The sequence below is a fragment of the Chaetodon auriga genome, chromosome 19 (assembly GCF_051107435.1).
Source record: "Chaetodon auriga isolate fChaAug3 chromosome 19, fChaAug3.hap1, whole genome shotgun sequence".
In the NCBI taxonomy this organism is placed as follows: Eukaryota; Metazoa; Chordata; class Actinopteri; order Chaetodontiformes; family Chaetodontidae; genus Chaetodon; species Chaetodon auriga.
Genome location: NC_135092.1, coordinates 8,145,918 through 8,169,917, shown reverse-complemented (window position 1 = coordinate 8,169,917; position 24,000 = coordinate 8,145,918). Strand labels below are relative to the sequence as shown.

The 24,000-nt window shown below is 41.5% G+C and overlaps 1 protein-coding gene across 1 annotated transcript in view; it reads left to right on the top strand.

Moving 5' to 3' along the window:
* musk (muscle, skeletal, receptor tyrosine kinase) overlaps window positions 1–22,534 on the top strand; it is a 28,199-nt gene extending 5,665 nt beyond the window's left edge. Inside the window, exons 4-17 of the mRNA XM_076758721.1 lie at window positions 87–214; window positions 451–592; window positions 713–837; window positions 4,333–4,492; window positions 4,950–4,956; window positions 6,717–6,980; window positions 7,076–7,269; window positions 7,776–7,799; window positions 7,916–8,004; window positions 12,256–12,430; window positions 13,817–14,003; window positions 14,083–14,274; window positions 16,452–16,600; window positions 21,834–22,534. Of these exons, the coding sequence (XP_076614836.1) occupies window positions 87–214; window positions 451–592; window positions 713–837; window positions 4,333–4,492; window positions 4,950–4,956; window positions 6,717–6,980; window positions 7,076–7,269; window positions 7,776–7,799; window positions 7,916–8,004; window positions 12,256–12,430; window positions 13,817–14,003; window positions 14,083–14,274; window positions 16,452–16,600; window positions 21,834–22,534 (2,537 nt within the window). The remainder of the gene's footprint in view (window positions 1–86; window positions 215–450; window positions 593–712; window positions 838–4,332; window positions 4,493–4,949; window positions 4,957–6,716; window positions 6,981–7,075; window positions 7,270–7,775; window positions 7,800–7,915; window positions 8,005–12,255; window positions 12,431–13,816; window positions 14,004–14,082; window positions 14,275–16,451; window positions 16,601–21,833) is intronic.
* The last annotated feature ends 1,466 nt before the right edge of the window (window positions 22,535–24,000 follow it).

Below are 24,000 nucleotides of genomic sequence, written 5' to 3'. Positions count from 1 at the left end.
ATTCCAACAATACACTCATAGTACCATCTATACAAAAGGCTAATCCTATCTTGTTTCCTTGTTTCTCTTGCCTTGTCTGTCCATAGAGCCACAGATCAAACGCCATCCCACCAATGTAACCCTTCTGGTAGAATCCAAAGCAGTGTTACCCTGTGTTACTCTCGGCAACCCCAAACCAGATGTGACCTGGCTCAAAGATGATGAGCTTATCAAGGCATGAGCTTTTCTTTTCTTTAAACTTCAAAACACCAAACAACCACAGGAAGTTATTGAAAGTTTTCCAGCAACAGGAAACATTTCTCTGATTTAGCTTAATTATTGGCTGATAGTGTAGTGTTAGGAATGGGTCCAGCCTGCAAAGGCATCCAGACTGTACATCATAATAAAAGAGCCAAAATTCCCTATTTTTGGCTTGGTTTTGTGTTATACTTGGAATTTTATCTTTTCCAGTTCAGTGACCGGGTTACCATTCTTGACTATGGTGCATTGAAGATCCATAACATACAGAAAGAGGATGCAGGCCAGTATCGCTGTGTGGCCAGGAATAGCTTTGGTTTGGCCTTTTCAAAGCCTGTCACCATAGAGGTGCAGGGTATGTATTTAAATGTGGTTTCACTTTCTATGCTTAGCATTTACAATACATATGTATAAGACTGTAAGGAGAATATAATTATTTGGTTGCAGCAGTATGTGAGTTTATGTGTGTTTCCAGCTCCAGCACGAATCCTGCGGGTTCCTAAGGAGAAGAGGGTAGCGTATGGCAGCCAGATTTCCCTGGAGTGTAACGCTACAGGAAATCCAATCCCCACCATCACCTGGCTGGAAAATGGGAATACTGTGAGTGCTCAGGTTCAGTGTGTGCTTGTGTGTGTGAAAGCAAGCATGTTTTTGACTAATACTTGATGCTGATATTCTTCTGCTGAATTCCCTGTATCTATAAATGCACCCCTATCAGGGTCAAAAAGCATCTAATCCGCATATTACATAATGCAAGAGCTCTCCATCAAATCCAATATAATAACTTTGTTTATGGTAGCTCCATGCATCCACTCATCCATGTCCATGCCCGGACCTCTCTGTCTCTCATAAATGCTTGTGATCTCTCCAGGAATATTCTTGTCTCCTTCACAGTGGTTGAGTTTGGCTCAAATGTCACTAAACACAGCCAGCATCAGAGAAAATGTATCACGTAGCTGACATTTTGACACATTGTCAGCTGCAGAGCCTTACATAATGGGAAAGCTGTGACAATAACAGAGTAGATAACCAGGAAAGCCGACATGCATTACAGAAATACTTGCATGGATTTTTATTTTTGAAACTTTCATCTTTGCATACTGTAGCGCAGATCTGAGACTGAACTATGCTGAAGCGCTGTAAGAATACAGTGGTGCTCGCGAACATATTTAGTCGACCAATTATAATACCCGCAACTTGCACATCAACATTGTCTCCTTAAATTAGCCGTGAACAGCTGCCCAGCTAACAAATCCAAACAACAGACACAGGGCCAAAGAAAGAACAATTTACTGCATAAATACATGGACCTACAGTACATTCGGAGGCAAATCAATCTCTGGTTGAACACTAGTTCTGCAGTAGATGTGTTGTTTGGTGCCAGACATACAGTTTCTGCATTGCTGATGCAGCTGCACATCCCCAGTATATTTATACTGTCCATATGTTCTGGTCTATGTAAGCAGCACGCTCCCTCTTCTTAAGTGGTTTCAGCTAAATGATGTTCTTCTCTTTTGAGACACCTGTCACTGTGCAGCTCTGCGTGACAGCAGTGGTGTTCTTGATAAACTGCCTATCTGCTGTCCATGTGGACTGATCAACAAAGCAATTAAGATCTTAACACAGGGGCAAATGACTTCATTGGAATATAGTCACATGCATGAGCAAGGGCATACATACAAGAAATTATCCACTCATCCCTGGCTCTGTTGGTCTCGCTGTATGTCTCTCTCTCTCTCTCACACACAGACACACAGACACACACACACACACACACACACACACACACACACACACACACAGACACACACACACACACACACTCAATGCACTCGGAGATTGGCTGCAGGATTAGTGATATAAACAGCAAAGGAATTCTCATTATGGCGAGAGGGGATTGAAGAGATTGCCTTCCATTTAGCCAGTGATACACAGTGTTATCAGCTTTAATTGTGTTGTCTCTTTTAAGGGAGTGAGCACCAACGTTCTTAAGGTCTTAAGGTGTTGAATGGTTTGTGTTAACTGCTGACTTGTGATCTGAAGACTCTGACTGGATGGTCTGATAGCCCATCCACGCAAGGTGGCCTCACTGGGATATAAGGTAGCCGGTACAGAGGGCTGATGTATATCATAAAAACAAAGATAACTATAGGAGATACACAGGCACCTGCAGAATGCCAAGTGTCCAATTATTATGATAAGTCTTCTAATGATGTTCTGACATGTGACTCATTGTGATGGTTTTGGTTTTAATGACTCTCTCGGTTGTAACCACATGCAGTGCTTTGGGGGACAGCAGGAGAAGACATTATTCATGACTCATGCCAACTGCATGGATTTTATTTTTCTTTTTGAAAATGTGAGTATAAAACTTAAGTAAAACACCAGAGGAGTCTACGTCCTGTAGACTGTTCTCAAGAGATTTGTTCAGACCAAGAAAGAACAGTGCTCTATTTAGACTTTAATTGATAAATTCAGTCTTAAAAGTAAATTTTCTCATGCACGTAGACCCTCTTTACTTTAGAGCCTGATGCTCTTGTTTGGTATATTAATTGGGTTTTGATTGATCCTGGTAGAAATGTGCTAAAATACCTAACATTACCTCACTGACTGCTGAACTTTTTTTCTTCTTCTTTTTTAAATCATGGACATGAGATTACATACTTGACCACCGTAAGAATGTTAAAGAGGACTTTCTTCAGGCAGCAGACGTTTTTTATGCGTGCCATTGTGGGCAGACATACATCACATAATGTCTGGCTATTTAAGAGTCTTGGGTGCTAGCTACAATGTGATTACAGGCCCATAATACTTGTAAATACTGTGTGTGTGTATGTGTGTGTGCTGATTAAAATGACTGTGCGAGCTGCTTTTCTGGCAGCTTGTTGTGGTCGTTAATTTCAGCAGAGCTGGATCGAGCTCGGCCTAAAAACAGGCGTTGTCTGACATGACTTCAAATATAGACACGGCGCACATCAGCACCTTGACTCGCACACTTGCACACACAAATGCGCACACGCACACACACACAGCACAGACGACATAAATCATTTATATATATATCAAAGTGTGAATACAGGAACTAAAAACAACAAATACATTTTATCTGGCTACATCTGCCCTGTGTGAATACCAGGGAAATTTTAAATCTTCTAAATGTTTACAAGTGGTTATAGTAATGCCAGACACATAAGGCATGCACTTTCATCACCTCAACACCCATGAGATTGTAATATAATCAGTATATAAACACTTTACACATTCAATCTTAAGATAACAGTTAATTTTTTTTAATTTAATTTCTATTTCAAGTTTGGGAAGACACCTTCTTACTCTGCCTAAAAATGTGTTCACATGTCTTAATAGCATTTTCAGATTGCTGCCTGTCATTAGAGGATCAAAGTCACCCAAAAGATGAAGTTGTGTTGCTCTGAGACTCTGTAATCTGAACGTAAACGCATAATCATAGTGAGATATAAATGCTACCTGTTAACAGACAACAAAAGCCATTTCTGGGCTGTAATTTTGACGGTTTTGACCCAGTTTGTTTTCTGGTTATATGGAACCTTTCAAAGCTAATGTGCAGACTAGCTTCAGCTACAGGTTCCAACAATAAATACTGAGCTTGGAAAGTCTGCTGACTACACTGTGTGGTATCTGTAGATGAGTGGAGAACACATTAAGGATGTGATTATGCATTTTTTACCCATGATGGTCTGAATTGTGGAGGCATAATTTTGATTTTATAAGACGATATAGTTACAGTGAAGTTTTTAAAGCTGTACTAGTCAAGATTTTTTATATGAACAACTGGTTACCTGACTATTTGTGTTGTCAGTGGGGTCAGTTTTAGCAACAAACACACAGAGAATTGTCACTCAAATCTGCAGTACCCCCCAGTAAATGCTCTATGCAAATGTGTGTCAATGTGTTTTGAGGTTGTTCCAATCCACAAATCTATGACTATCTATCTAAATCTTTAATGAAATGGGACATCATTTTGATTTTATAAGGAAATATAATTCATATGCATATTTTAAGTGTAGTTTGTGACATATTTTTGCTATCTTTTCAATTTTTTTTTTTTTTTTTCAGATCTCAGGTGCATCTGTTGAAGAGACGTTGATGGGAGAGGTGATCCTGTCTGTTCTTAAACTGACGGTGAATAAGCCGGCTCTGTACACATGTCTGGCCTCCAACAGACACAGTGCTGGAGCCAATACTGTCAAGGCAACTGCCAGAGTCACTGTCGCAGGTAGAGACACATTTTCATTTCCGTTCATTCAGCGATTAGATGTCACACAGTACAACATCTGATAGATACTTGTAGCTGTTGGGTCTGTGTGTGTTGTCGGGGGTTGTTGCTGCTTTGTCTGTCTATTAGTTGTGTTTTGTGTGGCTTCAGCTGTTTCATGTCCCCTCATTTGGTTGACACCTCAGCCACGCTCCCCCACACTCCGTATGACCACAGTCCCTTAAAAAAACACATTCCCCGACCACACACGCACTGTCCCTCCACCTGGTTGTCCCTCAGTCTCCTCACAGCACACTATGACATGGTGAGAGAAGCACCATGGTTAGTTTTCTCTTTCCATTGAGCCTGATTTTTCTCTTTTTTCCTTATCTCATCTGTCTTCCTCCTCTCTTCTCCCCCATCCTCTTACTTGTGTTTCTTCAACCAACGTCTTCTGGATATTGCCACTTCCCCATAGAGTGGAGGTAAGAGAATTGTCCTGTACCTTATTTCTATATGCCAAAAGCTTGGTTGAACCACCTTAAATCATTAGAATTACACTGCGTACTGCCTGTCACTACATTTTTATATGTGCAACAGAATGATATGTGTTTGAAGAGACTTGCTGTGCTGTTGTTTCCTTTGGGTCTGCTGAAGACAGTATGTATTTTTGCTCCATCAGCGAACCTGCAATGTCAATAGGGAGCCGGTCTCTCAGTCACCCATATGGTGTGAGTTGAATTTGAACTTTGCTGAACCGCAACGCAACCCCAGTCACCACATCTGGACTATGTAACGACAGAGAGATACAGAGAGAGAGAGAGAGAGAGAGAGAGAGAGAGACTGTTGGCCTTGGGATACCTGATGAAAATTTCTGAGGTAAAGGTGAATACAGAGACTGGATTGCTGGTCATAAACAGACAGAAGGATCAATCTTAATGGATAGATCTTCCATGATTTGGAAACCCATGACCACATCTGGACCATATATCTACAGGAACCAGAAAGTAAAGAGAAGGGGGACATGATGGGCTGATGGGGTTGATAGATTTACAGGTTAGCATTAAGTTTGATGGTTTGATTTGAGCTCTGCTGAAGCACCATGAGGCGACATCTGGGGTTTTTTAATGGTGTTACAGTACACGGACAGGAGAGAGACATGTGGAGTGAAAGCTGTCAGACAGACAGAAAGATCATAGATGTGAGGCAGACGGCAAGAAATGTGGACCGTGGCCATGCTGGCACACGAACAGACATAAGAGCTGAAAAACACACAGGCGGACCGAGTGGGAAACTGATGGGCAGGATTATGAACGTATGTATGACTGATCTGTCCAATCTAGAGGCAGCGGGAAAGTCCAACAGGCAGACAGACATGTAATCTAATATGAGTCTTCTACAACCTGTTTCATAATCAACATCTGGATGACTTTAAAGAGGATATTTCAGTTGATACAAATAGACCACTGCTTATTATTTTTTTTTAGCGCACACACTTCCACACAAGTTCACTAACTGCCAGCCAAAGCAGTAAAAGACTGATTGCTCTGGGGAGCGACAGTCAGCATCTATTGCTCACTGTTTTTCTTTCTGTTTTGTAAAATACACCTCCAGTGAAGTTGGTCCATGCAATTTAAGGGCAGTGCTGTGGTTAACTTTCTTCTCTGTGCGTTGAGGGGTACCTACTGCAAATGCACTTCAAGTGCTCCTGGCCAATAAGTTTGTAGATAGAAGTTATCTGTAAATCTAAATGTAAATTAGCTTTTTGAAGACTTCTTCATTATATGTGTGTAACTCAATAGAAATGAATTAACATTAATAGCTAACTGGTATAGTTAATAAAGTCATTTCTTATTCATATTTAAATAAAGAATTCCTGCCCATCAGTTACACGTGTAGTAACTGGTCTTTATCCTGATCAAGTTTAGACATATTGCGACTGCTGACTAGCACAAAAATGTGATACTGCATAACTACCTGCACAGGTATACTCATCTCTCACCCATTCTGGGCTCCCAGTCACCCATGACCCTGTATTTGATGAGGGAGTTTAGATGAGGGATGAATGACCATGTTTTCCTGATAGAAGGATTGTCATACCTGCTTATCCTCCACACAAATAAATCAGAAAAAGCATTGCCAGACAAAGTTATTGATGCAAATGGTAATGTAAGGGGTCCAGCAGTCAAATCTTATAGTTGTGTGTCTGTGTGTGTGTCTGTGTGTGTGTGTCTTCATCCCACAGACTCTACAAAGGCGTCGCAGGCTACTGCAGTGCCTATCGTGGAGATGTGTGCCGCACCATCCTGCAAGACGATTTGCTGGTTTTCTTTAACTCTTCCCTGTCGGACCCCGAGGACATGCAGGAGTACCTGGTTCAGAGCTGGTGGACGGAGCTGGAAGGACTCAGTATGCTTTGTAGCCCTGCAGTACGCTCACTGCTCTGCCACTCCTCCTTCCCTGACTGCAACCCATCAGGTTTAGGACCGGCACCTAAACCTGTCTGCAGGTATCACACACGTGTCTCTTTGCTCTTTTTGTTGAGTAAATTAACAAAATAATGCATCACATTATAATAATGAATCATTTTCCTTTACAAAACAGAGAGCACTGCCTGGCAGTGAAGGAGCTGTACTGTCATAAGGAGTGGTTGGTACTAGAGGGCAGCAGTTCAGTGCAGCCTGGCCTCTTGAGCTCTGCCACTGGGTCCCAAACTCCTGGTTCACTGCTGCCCAACTGTCAGGCCTTACCGAGTCTTCACACAGACCCTGACGCTTGTACACATGTCCCTTTTGTAGGTAAGTTATCCCAGAGACAGTTTGTGTTTCCAAGAACAAGCATATACAGTAATCCATGTTATTTTCAGGCTGGTTTTATTAACATTTCATTGAGTCTTCTCTTGAGTTACTTAGCAAATGCTCTATATGCATCAGTTAGTATACAGCTCACTGTATGCAGTGCTGTAGCCAACAAATGCATCTAGTTTCCAGAGTCTGCTAAATGAAAGATTCAGCAGAAACAGTTTGAGCACAGCAATCTAGCAGAAAAGCAGACAGGAAATGGAGTGTTATGTAAAAGAAAAGTAGGAGTTGGCTGGCTGCAGCTGCTTGTATGCTCAGGGCCAAATAAAGCCTGGCCTGCTAGACTGATACTGATGAGGTCATTAAGAGGGTCTAACTCAGCGAGCCAAAATACATCTGCAGCTGCAGGTGTGCAACTTGTGTGTGTGGAGTGTGGCTCAACGAGTCGAGGCATGGTAATGAGTAATGAGTAGTTTTTGAATCTGTTCTTTTCAACATTTCAGATATCAAGAGGGATCAAATTACAAGTAAGTGTGCTGAAAAAGTGCTGTCAGTCATCAGAAGTAAATCTCACACAGAAATGAATGAAGAATTTCTTAATATCATCATATCATATTAATCTTATTCTGCTTGGTGTCAACAGCAACGTGTTACAATGACAGAGGCCGTTTCTACCAAGGCAGCATGAATGTGACGAGGTCTGGGATACCGTGTCAGTCATGGAGGCAACAGGTATTGCGGTTTGTGTGCAGGATATATAAACTTAACTAAAATATGCAGTGCAGATACATATAAACATACATGAGGGAATTGCTGAACAGGGTTGATAACATTTCTAGGCATTTGATCACAAGACCGTCAATGCAACAAATGCTTGTATTTATCAACCCAAGAGTTTAAGTTTCTGACAGATTTAAACCAATAAATGACTGAAGTGTGACCGATATTTGGTGTGTAGATGCTCAGTTTTATACCAAACATTCCTGACCCCTAACCAGAAACAGAAAAACACACAAAAAGTGCTTACAAGTGCAAACACAAGCACACACACATTCCCTGTGGCCCAAAAGCCTCTTTATGTTTTTATGGCTTTGCTCAGTGAGATGGTCTGTTAGGTTGAACTGTTACTACTCTCCTGTGCAGTGTGTGTGTGTGTGTGTGTGTGTGTGTGTGTGTGTGTGTGTGTGTGTGTGTGTGCCAGGTCAGCAGAGAGGGAGGGGCTCACCGTGTCACATCCTGCCTCTGGAAGCAATTAGCTTTCACACGCATATGCTGCACAGACTTCATCACTGACACACACACACACTCACTCACACACACACATAGACATGTATGTGAAATCAAGGGAACATTTGCTCCCTGATGCGAATCACAATATTAGCACATTCTCCGTCTCCTCTCTTTCTTTTCCTCTCGACACCATCTTGTCTTCACTCTCAGCTCACAAAAAAAAGCTTTTCTCAGCCTCTCACACACCCCAAACTGCGTGTACACTGAAGCACACAATGCTGAAAAATATGAATACCACATCTATCGCACTCGCTGACATCTAAAAAAGCACACACAAACACTTTGGTTTCCCACACTGGGAGAATCATCCACTCAGTGTTTGTCTGAGCCTCCTTCAACAAGCCTCATCCTCAGTCTAAAAACACATGATTTGCCGTCTCCTCCTGCCGGCTGACACTGGCTGGAGTCGCTTGTGTGGGTGTGTTTGTGAAAATGCACATGTATGAATATTCTGTTAGGACTACACTGTAAGTACAGCCTGCGTTTGTCTCGTACTGTCCGAAATTGAGGTCCCAATAGTTTTAAGTCCTATATACTGCAAATAGTCAGTTAGTGCTCCATGATAGCAATGTGCTGTCTACATCAGTGGTTTCCAAAATGGGTGCTGTGGCACCCTGGGGTGTCTTGAGGACGGGCCAAGGGTGATGCAAGATTTATCATAGTGTTAGTTCGTATTTTTAATAACATTTCACCACATGAACAAAATCTGAGACATTTAGAGTGAGTATGTTTTATGGTACGCTTTCAAACATGTCAAAACATCAGGAGTTTCTCAGGAGCTCAGCAGTCAGAAAATTATGGTCAGAGCAAGAGATGGCACAGTGATGACAGCTCAAAGAAATGCTGATTCATCATGAGGGCTGAGACATATTAAAAGGATGGAAGATGGGTATCCATCATTGTCGAATTGAAATATCATGTTCAGTATGTGTGTGTGTGATCTCTGGTATGAAAAATGACAAGATACCGCCTGCCAGTGGAGTAAGCTCATTTTAATTCGGACAAAAACAAAAGGACATTAGCATGTTTAACTTTAAATATTTAAATACATGTAAATCTGCCCAGCACCTGATGGATTTCTGAGTGATTGAGAATGGGCTTATATTATTTAACTTTATAACATTGATATGATATAGTGTAACATGACACTATACGATAATATACAATCTAAAATTGTAAAAAACAATAAGCATCTGTGCACATGCATGTGTGTTTTATAGGGGATTGTGTAGCTCAGGGCTCCTCTGAAGGTGTGCTGTGGTCTAAAAAAGCATGGGAACCACGATTACTAACTACTTAAGTTGCAGATAGCGAGAATGTAGCATGTGCTGCTTCCAGGAAGAGACTGGAATCTTGTGATATGATGTCCTGGCCAAACATAAATTGAAAGGTAGGCTGTTAAACACAAAGGGGTAATTCTGATGATCATGCCTTAAACTCCTAACCAGCATCTAAGCTTTCATTTCCTTTTGTAAGTATAATAAAAGCATGATTGGGCTAATGTCTGCTGGAACAGTTCTCCCAGAGGGTAATGTGAAGCTGACTGCACAGCTCAGCTAAATAAGGTACAGGAATACATGTTTCACAAAACTGATTAATGGATATGATGTTAATTACTGATTAAAAACGGTGTAAGCTTTCTTGACTGCATTACTCGAATTCCCAAATGTCATATTCCCTCTCGCCCTATTGCAAAAGCTTTCTCTTACATGCCTCATCGCTGATCCACGATGCTGTGTTTAATTACTGATGGTGGATTTACAGTTGAGAGTAGATAGCAGCTTTCACCTGCTCACTTTCCATTAGAGTCACAGGAAGAGCATCTGTTACCAATATGTTGCACAGTTAGAGTCATTTTTCTACAATCTGCAACATGAGATTATTCAGCCCAAGCCATCATTTACCTTCTGTACATCACAGAGCAGATGTTTTTAACCTTTGTTTTTTTATATAGTGGATATAAAACATTCTGTGCATATGAGTCCTGGAGGAAATGCGCACAAAACTTTAATGTCCCACATGTCTTACGTTACCCTCCGATCACATTTATGTTTAGCACATACTCACCACATATGTATGTGTTGTTTATGTGAGTCATCTCTTATTTTATGCTGAGCCGAGGAAAAATACTGCAAACTTTGAATCAGTCTTTTTGTAGAGACAGTTGAGAACACTACTAATGAATTAAACATGAGTAAGATGTCCGTAATGCATTAGACGTGATAAATTAAGTGACCCCCTGATTATTACTCATTGTCAAATGTTAATTAACAGGATTTTGCAAGACATGCCACTTGAGTCACTGTTTGGATATTATTCATCATCAGTTTAATATTACATCTACTATGATTTAATACATACTTGTCAATGTAATTGGGTGAGATTTGTAAAGCAGGTTATTCCATCAACTTGTTACATTTTCTGTTATTTAAAGCCACATTTGATGACTGTAGTTCTGTTTTAAATTCAAAAAGTAAATGAACCTTTGGTGTTTGTTAATTGGACCGTTCTCAGAAGAAAAAACAACATCATTATTAATTTGTTTAACCTGAAACAGCCTTTGTGTTCCCTGTCAAGTGACCTGTGGTGGTCATTAGAATAATGACTGTTTTCCAAAGGCTCAAGTAGCGTGACCCTGTTATAGTCTTGAGGGAGAAGGTTTGGAGTTGATGGGATGTGTGGTGTTGGACACTGAAGATTGCTGCCTGCATCCCACCTCCTAAAAACAATCCATATTGGTCCCTTTTAACAGTGGCCACAGTGTTTCCTTAACCTAAACCAAGTGATTTTAGTTAACTGACTAGCTTTTGGATCGTGGGCCAACAGGTGTGAGGGATCAAGAAATGCTCAGAGGATTATTTTGGGTAGTAATGACAAATTATCCATGTTGTCGTTTAGGTATGAGAACTTGTTGTTTTTAACATTCCTGGGACCGGTGGGAAATCAACCCTGTGAGCTCTTAGCTTCTTGCATTCAGCTGCAGCAGCACATGTGTTGAACCCAGCCTTTTCAGCTCATAACCTCACATCTCTCGGGATACTTCGGACCATTGCTCTTTTGATGACGAAAGCTCATGGCACATGAAGATACCAGATGTTCAGTATTTGTGTTGGCACTCTAGATTCCAGAAAGAACCTTGTAACCCCAAATGTCCCTCACAATAGTACATTTTACTCCCTGTGCAGCTATTAAACTGTAACAGGGCCTTGAAAGATGTATCAAATGATCTGAAAGGATGTCTAAGTTTTGTTTTGATGAAAAGTAAAACTCTGTCCGTCCAAATCTGCCTACAACAGTTTTTGAACATTTTGAAAAAAACGTGGCAAGAAATGTATTGATCAGACTTTACTGATCCCTCAAGACAAGTGTGTTTCCTGTCCATCGCTCTGGAGAGCACAGAGTCAGCAACGGAACAGAACAGAACATGTTTGACTCAAAAACACCTCTGGACGCACAGGCCAGATGTATTCACCACTTTAGGAAGAATAAAAAAGCAACCACAACAGTTGCATGACATAAGGGCTCCAAAATGCTACAATAATTCAGAGAACACAACCTCCCCTGTTCCACTTATAGCTGGCTCTCCACTGCATTACTTTTTGACAATACTTTACAGAGTTGTTGGGAAAAGTGCAAAGTCCTTGTTAATTTTCTCTTTTTTCCCCCTTTGTACCGTTCTGTCTTGTCCTGTAGGTTCCCCACCAGCACCGCCTGTCAGTGGACGTGATTCCAGAGCTGAAGAACTCAGACAACCACTGTAGGAACCCTGGAGGGATCAGCGACAGGCCCTGGTGCTACACCTCGAATCCCAACATACGCTGGGAGTACTGCGCTGTGCCACACTGTGCGGAGACAAGCGCCGTGCCAGGTACTGCCTCTTATTGTTTTCTGTCCCTCCTTCCTTATCCACCTCTTTCCAAAGCCAATTTGTCGTTCTTGAGAAAACCCACTCATCACGGGAAATGAAAAGACGATTCCCGCATAAACACAGATGAAAAACTTGGTGGTCGAAACAACGTAAAGATGAGCACTGATAACTCTGCTTTCAGCTCAAGAGCAAGATATTCAAATGTGTAAACTCACCCAGGTCAATATCATTACACACAAACTGTTTACCAATGCCTCCTCCTTTCCTGTTTTGTCTGACTGACTGAGAAAAAGCATAATTTGGAGGACAAGCTTCTATCAGTGTAGCTACACCAAGTAGTGCTGTTTAGCCAGGTCTCAACTAAAAACATAAAATGCAAATTCTTTTCAGTATCAGATCATTAACGAAAAAGTATGTGTTAGCCAATGATCTGGCATTAAAACGAGCTCATTTCAGCTGTAGGGATTCTGTGATAGGAGATGAGATGGACTGTGGATGAACAGTGACAGATTACTGAGACAGGTACCAGATGACCATGCCACTGGCTGTTAGAGATCACCGGTATGTTTAAGGGAGTAGCACGGCGTCTCATTTTTGATGGACATGTGAGTGATGATGGCCATGGTTACTGTTGTTTAATAGTTCACCAATTTGACTGAGCTTCAGTGGGGCAGCTTTCACTAACTCCTTAATAGGGGATTGTTGTTGTTGTTGAGGCTGGGACTCTGGAGAAAGAGATGGCGGTGGAGAGAGGGACGAGGGGTGTTGGTTCCCTGACTGGGACGGAGACAATCTCTGGATGCCTTGTGTGATGTGAAGCAGAGGGTTGTGAGGCTTTCTGTTTGTGCAGGCTGACCTTGGCACTTATTCTTGTTTTGGTACATCATGCAAAGGGCATGACGCAGGATGGTGCCGAGCAGTCTGCAACCAGTGATGTTTGGGTGTAATCCATCAGGCCTAAAGCCTTCTTCACAGTTCCAAAAGATATTGGAGTTGTCAATAAACCCTGTCCCATGATTGAGGCATTCAGATGTCAACCATGTGTTCAGGACGAGGAATCTGCTGAAAGATTTCCCCAAGGTTGGAATGGAGCCTGATATGAATACATGTTTTGATTGACAATCGATCAGGTTCTCCGGTAGCAGTGGTTTTTAGGCTGTTTCTTAGGTTTCGGCCAGGCTTACTGCTCATGGTGTGATTAGAAATAAAACAGTGATAAAAAGTATAGTGGCAGCCTTTTGTTTCTTTCATTTTCTTTCATTTCACATTTCATTTTCCAGATATAAATTTATTCTTTGCCATTATTAATATAACAAATAAACATATAAATAAAGGCTTGGTTGTAGTGACACGTTCTGATTTACTGATTTAAACTGTATTTGTCAGTGATGAAGCCAGAGCCACCAGGCCCTCGTCAGACCCCTCCTCTTCCTCCTACAACCACAGCATTGTCTCCAGCTTTCTCCATGTCCGTCATCGTCATCATCCTGACTGTGCTCGCAGCCGCAGTCTTCCTCGCCATCACCATCCTGGCCTGCCGCAGACGGAGGAAGCAGTGGAGAAACCGGAAGAGGTGAGATACGACAAGACGCACAGTTCTTCATGAAGCTGTGTCCACTTTTCTGTTCGCCACTATCTCTTCCTCTCTGCAGAGCGATGGAGACCCCACACCTGAGCGCTCTTCCCTCAGAGCTCCTGCTGGATCGACTCCACCCCAACCCCATGTACCAGCGGGTTCCCCTGCTGCTGAACTCAAAGCTGCTGGCTCTCGAGTATCCCCGAAATAATATCCAATATGTTAGAGATATTGGAGAGGGAGCCTTTGGACGGGTTTTCCAAGCCAGGTGAGAGGGAAAAGGGGGAATCATGGATATCTATCCAATCTGACAACAAAAGGAGACAAGAAGGTTTGAAAATGGCAGGAGAGAGACGCAGAAGTTGGAGAATCTTCCACCCTGCATGGCAAAGAAACTGTCCAAAGAGGGATATTTGTTTCCAATGTTGCATTACTCAGACTAATATTTAATATTGCAATGTCATAATCATAGTCGCTGCCAGAAGCGAACATGATGATCTGGATATTTCTCAGGTGAGGAAGGGAAAGGGGTCAGACAGGATCCAGAGAGAGAGAGAGAGAGAGAGAGAGGGAGGGAGAGAGGGATAGAGTGGCTAAACATGGCCACTGGTCATTTTGAGAACTGCTGCGTCATTCGCAAAGTCACAAGGAGAGCTGCTACAGGTGTCACTTACACTCCACACTGACCCTGTTCACAGCAAGACACCAACGTCTCACACTAATCCCTGTGATCAGACTAAATACCAGACCTGGGTCATACAGTAGCTGCAAGAAAGTTTTTCTAACATTGTGAGATTCATTATTAAGACTTTATCTCTCCTCCCACACAAGTCCCACAGCCCTCAGACCCATAATATGACCTCCACCAGCCTGTAATTGACACAAACAACAAAGTCACATTTTCCAGAGAGGAGATTAAAGAGTAAGACTTGGGTTATGGTTACATCAAATCAACTCAAGTCAATGTTTATTATAGTGCAATATCACAAAATGTGCCTCAAAGGGCTGTGTGTATAATAAAAACCAGCAGTGTGCAAAACACGCAAATGTGTAAAGAACTGAGAAACTACATGCAAAGCTTTAGAAATGGAACATTTCTCATACAATACCCGTGACAAAAACAGTAAAGAGCAGCATTAGCAAAACATATATATATAACAGTGCAACATACAGAACGTCTACATAACCATGCACACTTGTACTGTGGCTAAGTTGGATAGCTGTAGTTTAGTATTTAGGACAGACCAAGTGAGGTTAAGACGGTTGAATGCAACTACATTCATCAATCAAATCAAACATGTGTATTGTTGTCCCAGCCACAGTCAAAGGTGGAGTGAAAACCTTTTAGAATTCATTTTCCTGATAGCATCTTCATTTAGCTATGCAGATCTGAGATGTCCTTCACGCTAGCTGGTAATCCCTTCATGAAAACTGGAATGGTGCCGTATATGGACACTCCTGGGAACACAACCAACGCACGCATACACACACACGTGCACACATACACATTTGTACAACTATACATGTGAGAGCATTGGTATAATGCATTCTTTAGTCAATATCTGTAATCTTAGCTGTTACAACCACATGCCCAAACTCTACATAAAATCCCAATTTAACCTTAAACCTAAAGTTTGGGCCCTTTAGCACACCCTGCAGGCAGTGAGGACTGACTAATGTCTTCCCTTTTAACTACATCATCCTGACTCTGAGAGTCTAAAACTAAAATTTGTCCTTTCAGAGATGGAGGCACAAGAGCACAAACACTCTGCATGCATGACCAGAAACAGACAACATGTGCAAATACAGACTTTTTCCTGTGCGTAAATGCACTCAGGAGTACAGATAAAGTATCATATAAACACACACACAATGCATAGCACATGTTTATCCACACATGAGCACATGCACACACACACACACACACACACACTGTACTGTACACACGAACCCGACAAGTAATATCTTCTTCCCCGACAGATGGGCTTCAATCTGTAGTTTCCCAGTGTGCGTGAGTGTGTGTGTGTGTGTGTGTGTGTTGGTGACTGAGTGAGTGTTTCCATATGTGCGTGTGTAATTTTGTGTGTGCAAGCTATATATAAATCTACACTGAGAATCAACATGTTGACTTTAGTTTGCCCATTTAGCGAGCCAACACAGGAAGCGTGTGTATGTTTGTGTATTGAATGCATGTTTCCTCCAAGTGACTGACATTTACCGTCCAAGACGTTAACATGGTTTTACATTATTTTACTGGGCTTCTTGTTAGTAGACTCAAAAAGCACATTCAAAACACATGGCTACAGAAATCTGGAAAATGCATCAAACAATCTACACCATTCATGATATTGTGCATTTATGCACGTGCATCCTAGAATTCTTAAACGATCTCTTCTTCTGTTTTGTTTGTGTTTGAACATTTTTGTGCATGTCTGTTTGTTGCAGAGCACCAGGCCTGCTGCCAATGGAGTCTTTCACAATGGTGGCCGTGAAGATGCTGAAGGAGGAAGCTTCAGCTGACATGCAGAATGACTTCCAGAGAGAGGCAGCACTAATGGCTCAATTTGACCATCCAAACATCGTCCGACTCCTGGGTAAGTGAGTCTGTGTGTGTGTGTGAGAAGACGGAAATCAAATTTCCAAAGAGGCTGCACTCACAGCTGGATTTTCAATTGCGTGTGTTTGCTGGAGATATAAGGAAAGTGCAAAAACAGATATAGAAATGCAGAGGGGGAGTATTGGAGACATAGAAAAAGAGGAACAAGACAGAAACAGAGAGATAATGTGCGGTGGATATGTTGCACTTGTCATCAAATCAGCCATAAATACACGGTAACATGATGAGCGGTTTTTCCATAAACAAGATCCTTTTTAAAAAGGGCGAAAGCATTCATCATGGTAACAAACCCAGGGCTCAGACCAGATCTCAAGGTGCCTATACTTAAAGGGGAACTCCGCCGATTTCACACATCAAAGTGAGTTTACAGGTCTTTGCAGAATATGTGAAAATCTCGGGGTGTGGAGTGAGAAATGGGTGAGCTTAGCAGACCTCTGCTGCCCACTCCTCCTCTCTGCCAGCCAGGCCAGCAGCTCACCTGAACTTCTGTTGATCTTAACAAAGAAGAAAAATGCAGGGCATAAAAACACCATATATCTGGTTCTGTTTTTTTCTGTATTTTGATTTGATATTTTTATTTTTAATCATCATTAGTCTTACAACATACTCCACCCACGGAGGGGGTGTTTCCATCTTGGCTTATTTTTTCACTCAATTTTGTGATGCCAACAGTTTATCACAGATTTCAGCCAATTTTCATTTGGTTCGTCTAGAATATTCAGCCTTGGTGAATAGAGCACAATCAAGGGTGAAGGTTGGGCAACTAAAACACTTGTTTGTTTTTAGGGAAAATTGCGGTTTTGAAGGAGGAGGACCACACACAGACTTGCTCACTTTGTAACCATCTTTCTTCAAACAGCATTTTGCACAAAGCCCTGTTTTTTTTTTTCTTTAAGCTTTATCAGGAGCCAAACAAAACTGCTGCTTGAGAATCAGTTCATGATTTATATTGTAAGTTCTGACTGTAAGATCAAAGTAAAACAAAAATATCTCATGAGAAAACACCTACAATTTACCGCCTTCATTTGATAATGGTGTGTTTAATTTACTTATCTATTTATCTAGAAATAAATCCTGTTATGACCCGGCCTAGTGGAAAGGCAACATGAAAAACGAGACTCCCCTGTTCCCGGCTTCCAAGAACCATCAGCAACAAAGATTTTTCAGCCTTTTGAATTCACACAGAGATATTTTGACTGGGAGTCTGGCAGGAAGTGGAGCGAGCGAGGAGAGACCCGGGGAGCTTTAGGAGAAGTCTGCCTTTTAAGCAGCGAGCTTGGGGGTTGGAACCAATCAGCTCCCTGGAACAACCTACACAGTGGCAGGCAATCACAACCAAGCTCACCTGCAGCCAATTACACACTCACACACAGGCACCACAGCAGAGAGAGGGATACACACACACATGCGCAGAGGAGATTAAGGCCTTGACTATGCATATATGGATTGTATACTAGCAGTGCTAATCAAACGTAACCAGTGGTCTGAATGAGGAGAAAAGTTAAAAAAAAAAAAAAATCCTCTTCTTTGCTAGTTTACCTGATTATCTTAGTGCTTCATACAAAAGCAACCCAAAGGTGTTTGTAAGAAGTTAAGTTAACTAACCACATCAAAATATAGGCTAAATGCACTCAATGGCCTTCTTACAAAATATTTTCTTTCAGAGTGTTTTTTTTAGGGATTGGATGCCATTGCAAATATTGCAGTGAGTGTTGTCTGTGTTGAGTTTCGAACAGTATACTTGCGACCACTTTCTGCAACTTGAACAAGCTGCAGGAGTGTTGCACTCTCTCCCTCTCGTGAGTACTTGTTGTACAAATGTAATTCAGATGGTGCCCTTAAAAGTATAGAGTTTGGTACCCAACTCCAGTGAATTCAGGCCTTAGTTTCCACTCACATAATTCTCCTGAATGAAACCATTTATAGCAGATCTTTTACTGTATAGTACTATGAAACAGCTGGAGATACAGATAGGACTGTTTGCCAGTAAACAAATGCTCCTTGGCAGCTAATGTGCCATTATTGGCCTGGGTAAAACAAATATCCTCTATTAAAGTTTATCTACAATAATACAGCCTATCTAATCTAATACAAACAGCTTGCATCTAAATATACTTTCAGGAAGACATTTAACGATACGACACATACTACTACTCAGCACTGTCAGTGAGCAAACAGAGCCATCGGTCATTGGCTGTGCAGAGGCAAATTTGTTTACTTTGGTCCATTTTCCAACTCCAGTGGTTTTGAAATATCTTTAAATCAACATTCATCGCTACAGAGAAAAATTTGATTTATCAGGCGTGTGTCAAACTGCAGTATCATATGTTTCCTATTTAGTCTTTAGTGACATTGATTTTGGATGAGTCATCTGGGGAGTGACACACTAACGCTGAAGCTTCTAGTGTGTGTGTGTGTGTGAAACCAGAGTTGATTCAATTATTTAGTTAACCTCGAATCACCCTCAGGACTAATAATACACCATAAATCATGTGTAAAAATATATGCATCATCCATAACATGTGTCACAATTAGAGATGCCATATGTCCGTGTGTCAATAGGTTGGTGCATGTGTGTGTGCAGGATGGGGCCTCTGCGTTCTGTATATATAGCAGCGCAGTGAAACATTTTGATCCTGCTACTGACCTTCAGCTGAGGCTGCTACTGTTGAACTACAGTCCTGTTTGTAGACCCCCCAACACACACACACACACACACACACACACACACACACACCCCAGGAAGCAGTAATCAGAGCTTGTTCTCTGGGGAGCAGTCTAGCTCTATGACCCTCAGGACATGAACTAACTGAGCATGACCTCCAAGCCTCCTCTTCTTTCCTAAAATTCCATGTGAGCATATTATTGATGTAGTTCTTGTGCTGACAGTTAGATGACAAATAACAAACCAAAAAAAAACCCCACACAGGTCCTGGATGTACATCATGTTTTTATGCTTATTTGATTTCTACAATACTACAATATGGCACCCTCAGTACCTGAGTTTTTAAATGTGGCGTCCGTGGTGACATTCCCGCGCTGGTGCATTGGTAGTGATGCATTTTATGCCAACCAGAAATGATGAGCTGAAGGAGAGGCCAACTGTAGTGTTTGAGAAGGCTGCCAGAATGATGCACATCAACAGCGTTTGCACAACTACTCTCGCTGCCAGAAGGGGCACACAAAGGTTCTGCACAGCAGGTATAAACCAAAAACGCCATGTTGTCAATGGCTGCACAATCCCAATCAAATGGAAATATTCCAGATGTCTCGTGCCTTGTTTTATACCCCTTTCCCCAAAATTCATCTTGACATAAGTGGTGTTTTTGGGGAACTTTCATTTTGTTGTGTGGGTTTGAAAAACACAGTTTGAAATGACTTTGCTACTGGCCGGTCAATGAGGTTCCAATTCATGTTTCAGACAGTAACAGAAGCAGTGAAGTACACTAAATCAGAATTATGATTGTGGCCAGTATGACTCAGTGCACTAACCACATAAAGTTCACTAATCATGTGCTGAATTGGAAAGAACACAGACAACATCTGCAAGGCCCCAAACGAAATTTGGCTGTAGAAAGAGAAACTGAAACTACTGTCTGGTTGCAGTGGGGGTATTTCTTTTCTGGTTGGCAGACCTGGTGATTTGTTATGATTTTTTCTGCAGAACCATAAAATACTTGAAATCTAGTTGTGAATGCCAGGTTACATGAACGGCACATCTACAACTTCTGCAGGGCTGCAGGGGCTCTGCACAGTCTGAACAGTGTGTGCTCTAATTCCTCTTAGCAGTGCACGTTGCAAAAAAGCATTTACAGGAATGCACAGATAAACAAGCAGACAGCCACTCTTTTACAGAGGTAAAGTAAATAAGTCATAAATAAAGTAGAATGACTGTGGTGAGTGCAAACCTCTGCCCATGCTAGACCACTCTGCAGTGCGCTGTTGCACCCACAAGACTTCAATCCTGTCCATGAAATCTTAAGCTCAATCGATTTCTTCACCATGCAAACATCCTTTTCGGATTTTGTCAATTTAAGTAACTGTCTAGCGAGTCTCTACAGTACCAGTCAAAAGTATGGACACACCTTATTGTCCAGTAGTTTTCTTTCCATTTCACAGGGCAGATTTCAACTGGTCTGATGTCCGTTTCTTGCTTTTCTTGGCCCTCAGTAATGGTTCCTTTGCAGCAGTTGGGCCATGGAGGCCTGGATCACACATTCTTCTCCAAACAGTTGATGTTGAGATGTGTCTGATTTATGTGGGCTCTAATCTGAGGTGCTGTTAAATGTTGAATTCTGAGGCTGATAACTGAAATGAACTGTTTCTCTTTATTTAGCTGAATGATTCTTGCCATAATATGGATTACTACAGTACAGTATTTACTGTATCCCAACACTGCCTCTGCACAGCACAACTGATGGTGTCAAATGCGTTAAGAAGGCAAGAAATTCCACTAATTAACTTGTGACAAGGCACACCTGTCACCTGAAGAGCATACCAGGTGACGACCTCATGAGGCTGGTTAAGAGAATGCAAACAGTGTTCAAAGCTCTCATCAAAAGGTGGTGACTTTAAAGAATCAAAAGCAAAAAACTGTTTTTGCTTTCTTTACACTTTATTGCTTTATGTGTTACGTCATAGTTTTGATGTGTCCAATCTTTTGCCTTTTACTGTCTATTTTTTAAATAATATATAGAAACACCTTCTTTCCACATCAAGTATGCCAACACGTTCAGTTGTGGAGGCTGTGGAAGCCCTCGCTACCAAATGCACACAACATTTTGAGTTAAACCTAAATTAAGTTCTCTGAATCACATCTGAGATTCAATTGTAGCCACAATCGCACCGCTCCCAGATATAGAAATTCTCTTTAATTGCCTGTATTTGCTCAGTGCACAGACAGGCTCAGGGGAACATAAGGTTAATTTAGAGGCATAGTACGTTTACATCACAGGGCTACTGATGTAAGACTGTACATCCACTATGCGTGAGAGTTTATTTGTGAGCATGTACACATTGCAGATGGTTTCGTCTGTGTTTATGTCTGGGCTGAAAATTTATTTACATTTTACAGTGAATGAACTCTTTGAGTGATATACTATTCCACGTGGCTTTATGATGTCACCAGCATGTTTATGTGGTTGAGTATTTGTGTTAGTTTTCTTAAATCTCCTCGGACATGAAATAGAACCATCTGCTTTCTCCCTCAGGTGTGTGTGCAGTGGGTAAACCCATGTGTTTGATGTTCGAGTACATGGCCCACGGTGACCTCAATGAGTTCTTGCGTCGCCGATCTCCAACCCAATCCGTGCGCACCATCAGCCGGGCCAGCCTGTCGGGTCGCAGTTTTTCCTCCGAGCTGGAGGCGGGACTCCTCTCCTGTGCTGAGCAGCTGTCAATTTCCAAGCAGATCGCTGCAGGAATGGCCTACCTATCAGAGCGCAAGTTTGTCCATCGTGACCTTGCAACCCGGAACTGCCTGGTTGGGGAGGAAATGGTGGTGAAGATTGCAGATTTTGGTCTCTCCAGAAACATCTACTCAGCTGATTACTACAAAGCCAATGAGAATGATGCCATCCCCATTCGCTGGATGCCCCCAGAGTCTATTTTCTATAACCGCTACACCACTGAATCAGATGTGTGGGCCTACGGCGTAGTGTTGTGGGAGATCTTCTCTCATGGGATGCAGCCCTACTATGGGATGGGTCATGAGGAGGTCATTTACTATGTGAGGGACGGCCACATCCTGTCCTGTCCTGAGAACTGTCCTCTGGAGCTGTATAATCTGATGAGGCTTTGCTGGAGCACACAACCATCAGACAGGCCCAGCTTCAGTAGCATACATCGGATACTGGAGCGAATGCATCAAAACTCACTGAACATAAATGCTGATGCTGAGCCTGACTGCTAACCCTGGGTTAGTGATTTGGTGCCTTAAAACACACTTTGAACACAAATGAACCCTGACATTGAGCTTGATCAAACATTGAATAGCCAAGCGGTAAAGTGATTTCAGTCATTTTCTTTGCCCAATTTTTCTTTTCAGGTTTCTGTGTCATAGACACTCGTCATATTTAAGTTATTTGCATAGTCCTTCTTCAGTTCAGCAGGTGTTTTTAAGGAATGTTGTAGTGTTTTCAGACTCGTCGTTCCTGATCATTTACCAGCACACATCCATCAGAAGGGTCTGCCTTGAAAAATGTAAAATGCATGTATGAGTAGACTCTGACTCCTGACCCCAGAGCCTTAACCTTTGAAGACTTGAAGCAACCAACCATGCAGATATCCGCTCAGCTGTTGTAGATACAGACATCACGCTTCATCCATTGCATGTGGAATCAATGGATTTTCTTTTTTTTCCTTCTTTATTTTGAGCTTTCAAGCCATCACTACTAACCATTAGGATTAGAAACGAGAATGAGAAATCACAAGTTAGGCTTCATATTAACTGCATTTTAAAAAAAAATATTTATGTCACCTCTAATTCCATAGTGGCACACAATCACTTTAAACTGTTGTTGTTGATTGTTTGTAGACAAGCTATTCCATTTTGGGGCATTATTGTTTCTTTTTCATCATGTTGTTGATCATTGTCTTTTTTTGTGTTAATTTTACTTTTTGACAGTGTTTGACAGAGTTTGACATACGTAAATTACAGCTTCATTGGTATGATTTGTTTTAAGTTAATTCATGAATTCTTTACACTCACGTCATCATTATCCATAAGTCTCTCACTGAGGCGCAGACACACACATTTGGCTTCATTAGATATTTGCAGGAACTCATTAACTAAACTCATTCTTGTGTCTCAAAATAGATCTTTAGCAAATGAAGAATGACCAAAGTGTCGTCCATATTCAAAAATATCCTCATTCTGAAAGAGTAAATCTTTAATTGGTTCTCACAAAGATAGAAACTCTCTCTTATAGATCAAACTCTGCTCTGTCCCATTTCGACTGTGTTAGCTTGAATTAAGGTCATACTATTACACAATTTCAGTATATTTTAGTTAATATCGAATTAGATTTGCCTTTCAGATGAATGGCATGTTTTATTTCTTTATAAATGTGGTGTGATGTTACCTTTTTGTTATTTGTTACACAACATTACGATGCATTATGTTTTGCCTCACTTATTTCCCTTTAAGTATGATATGTATTTGTATCGCTTGCAAATAAACATAGTGATTAAACACATTGATATTCGCAATCTGGACAATATCAGTTGATATCAGCATTAATTCTCAAGCTGCAGAAAGCTCACAGTGTGTCCAAGACCAACTTTTGTCCTGACAGAAATCTCCAAAATTTTAAAAATCGTCAAAACCACCCCGAAAAACATCACCATCTTCAGGCCCTGCACTGCATCAGCATCAGT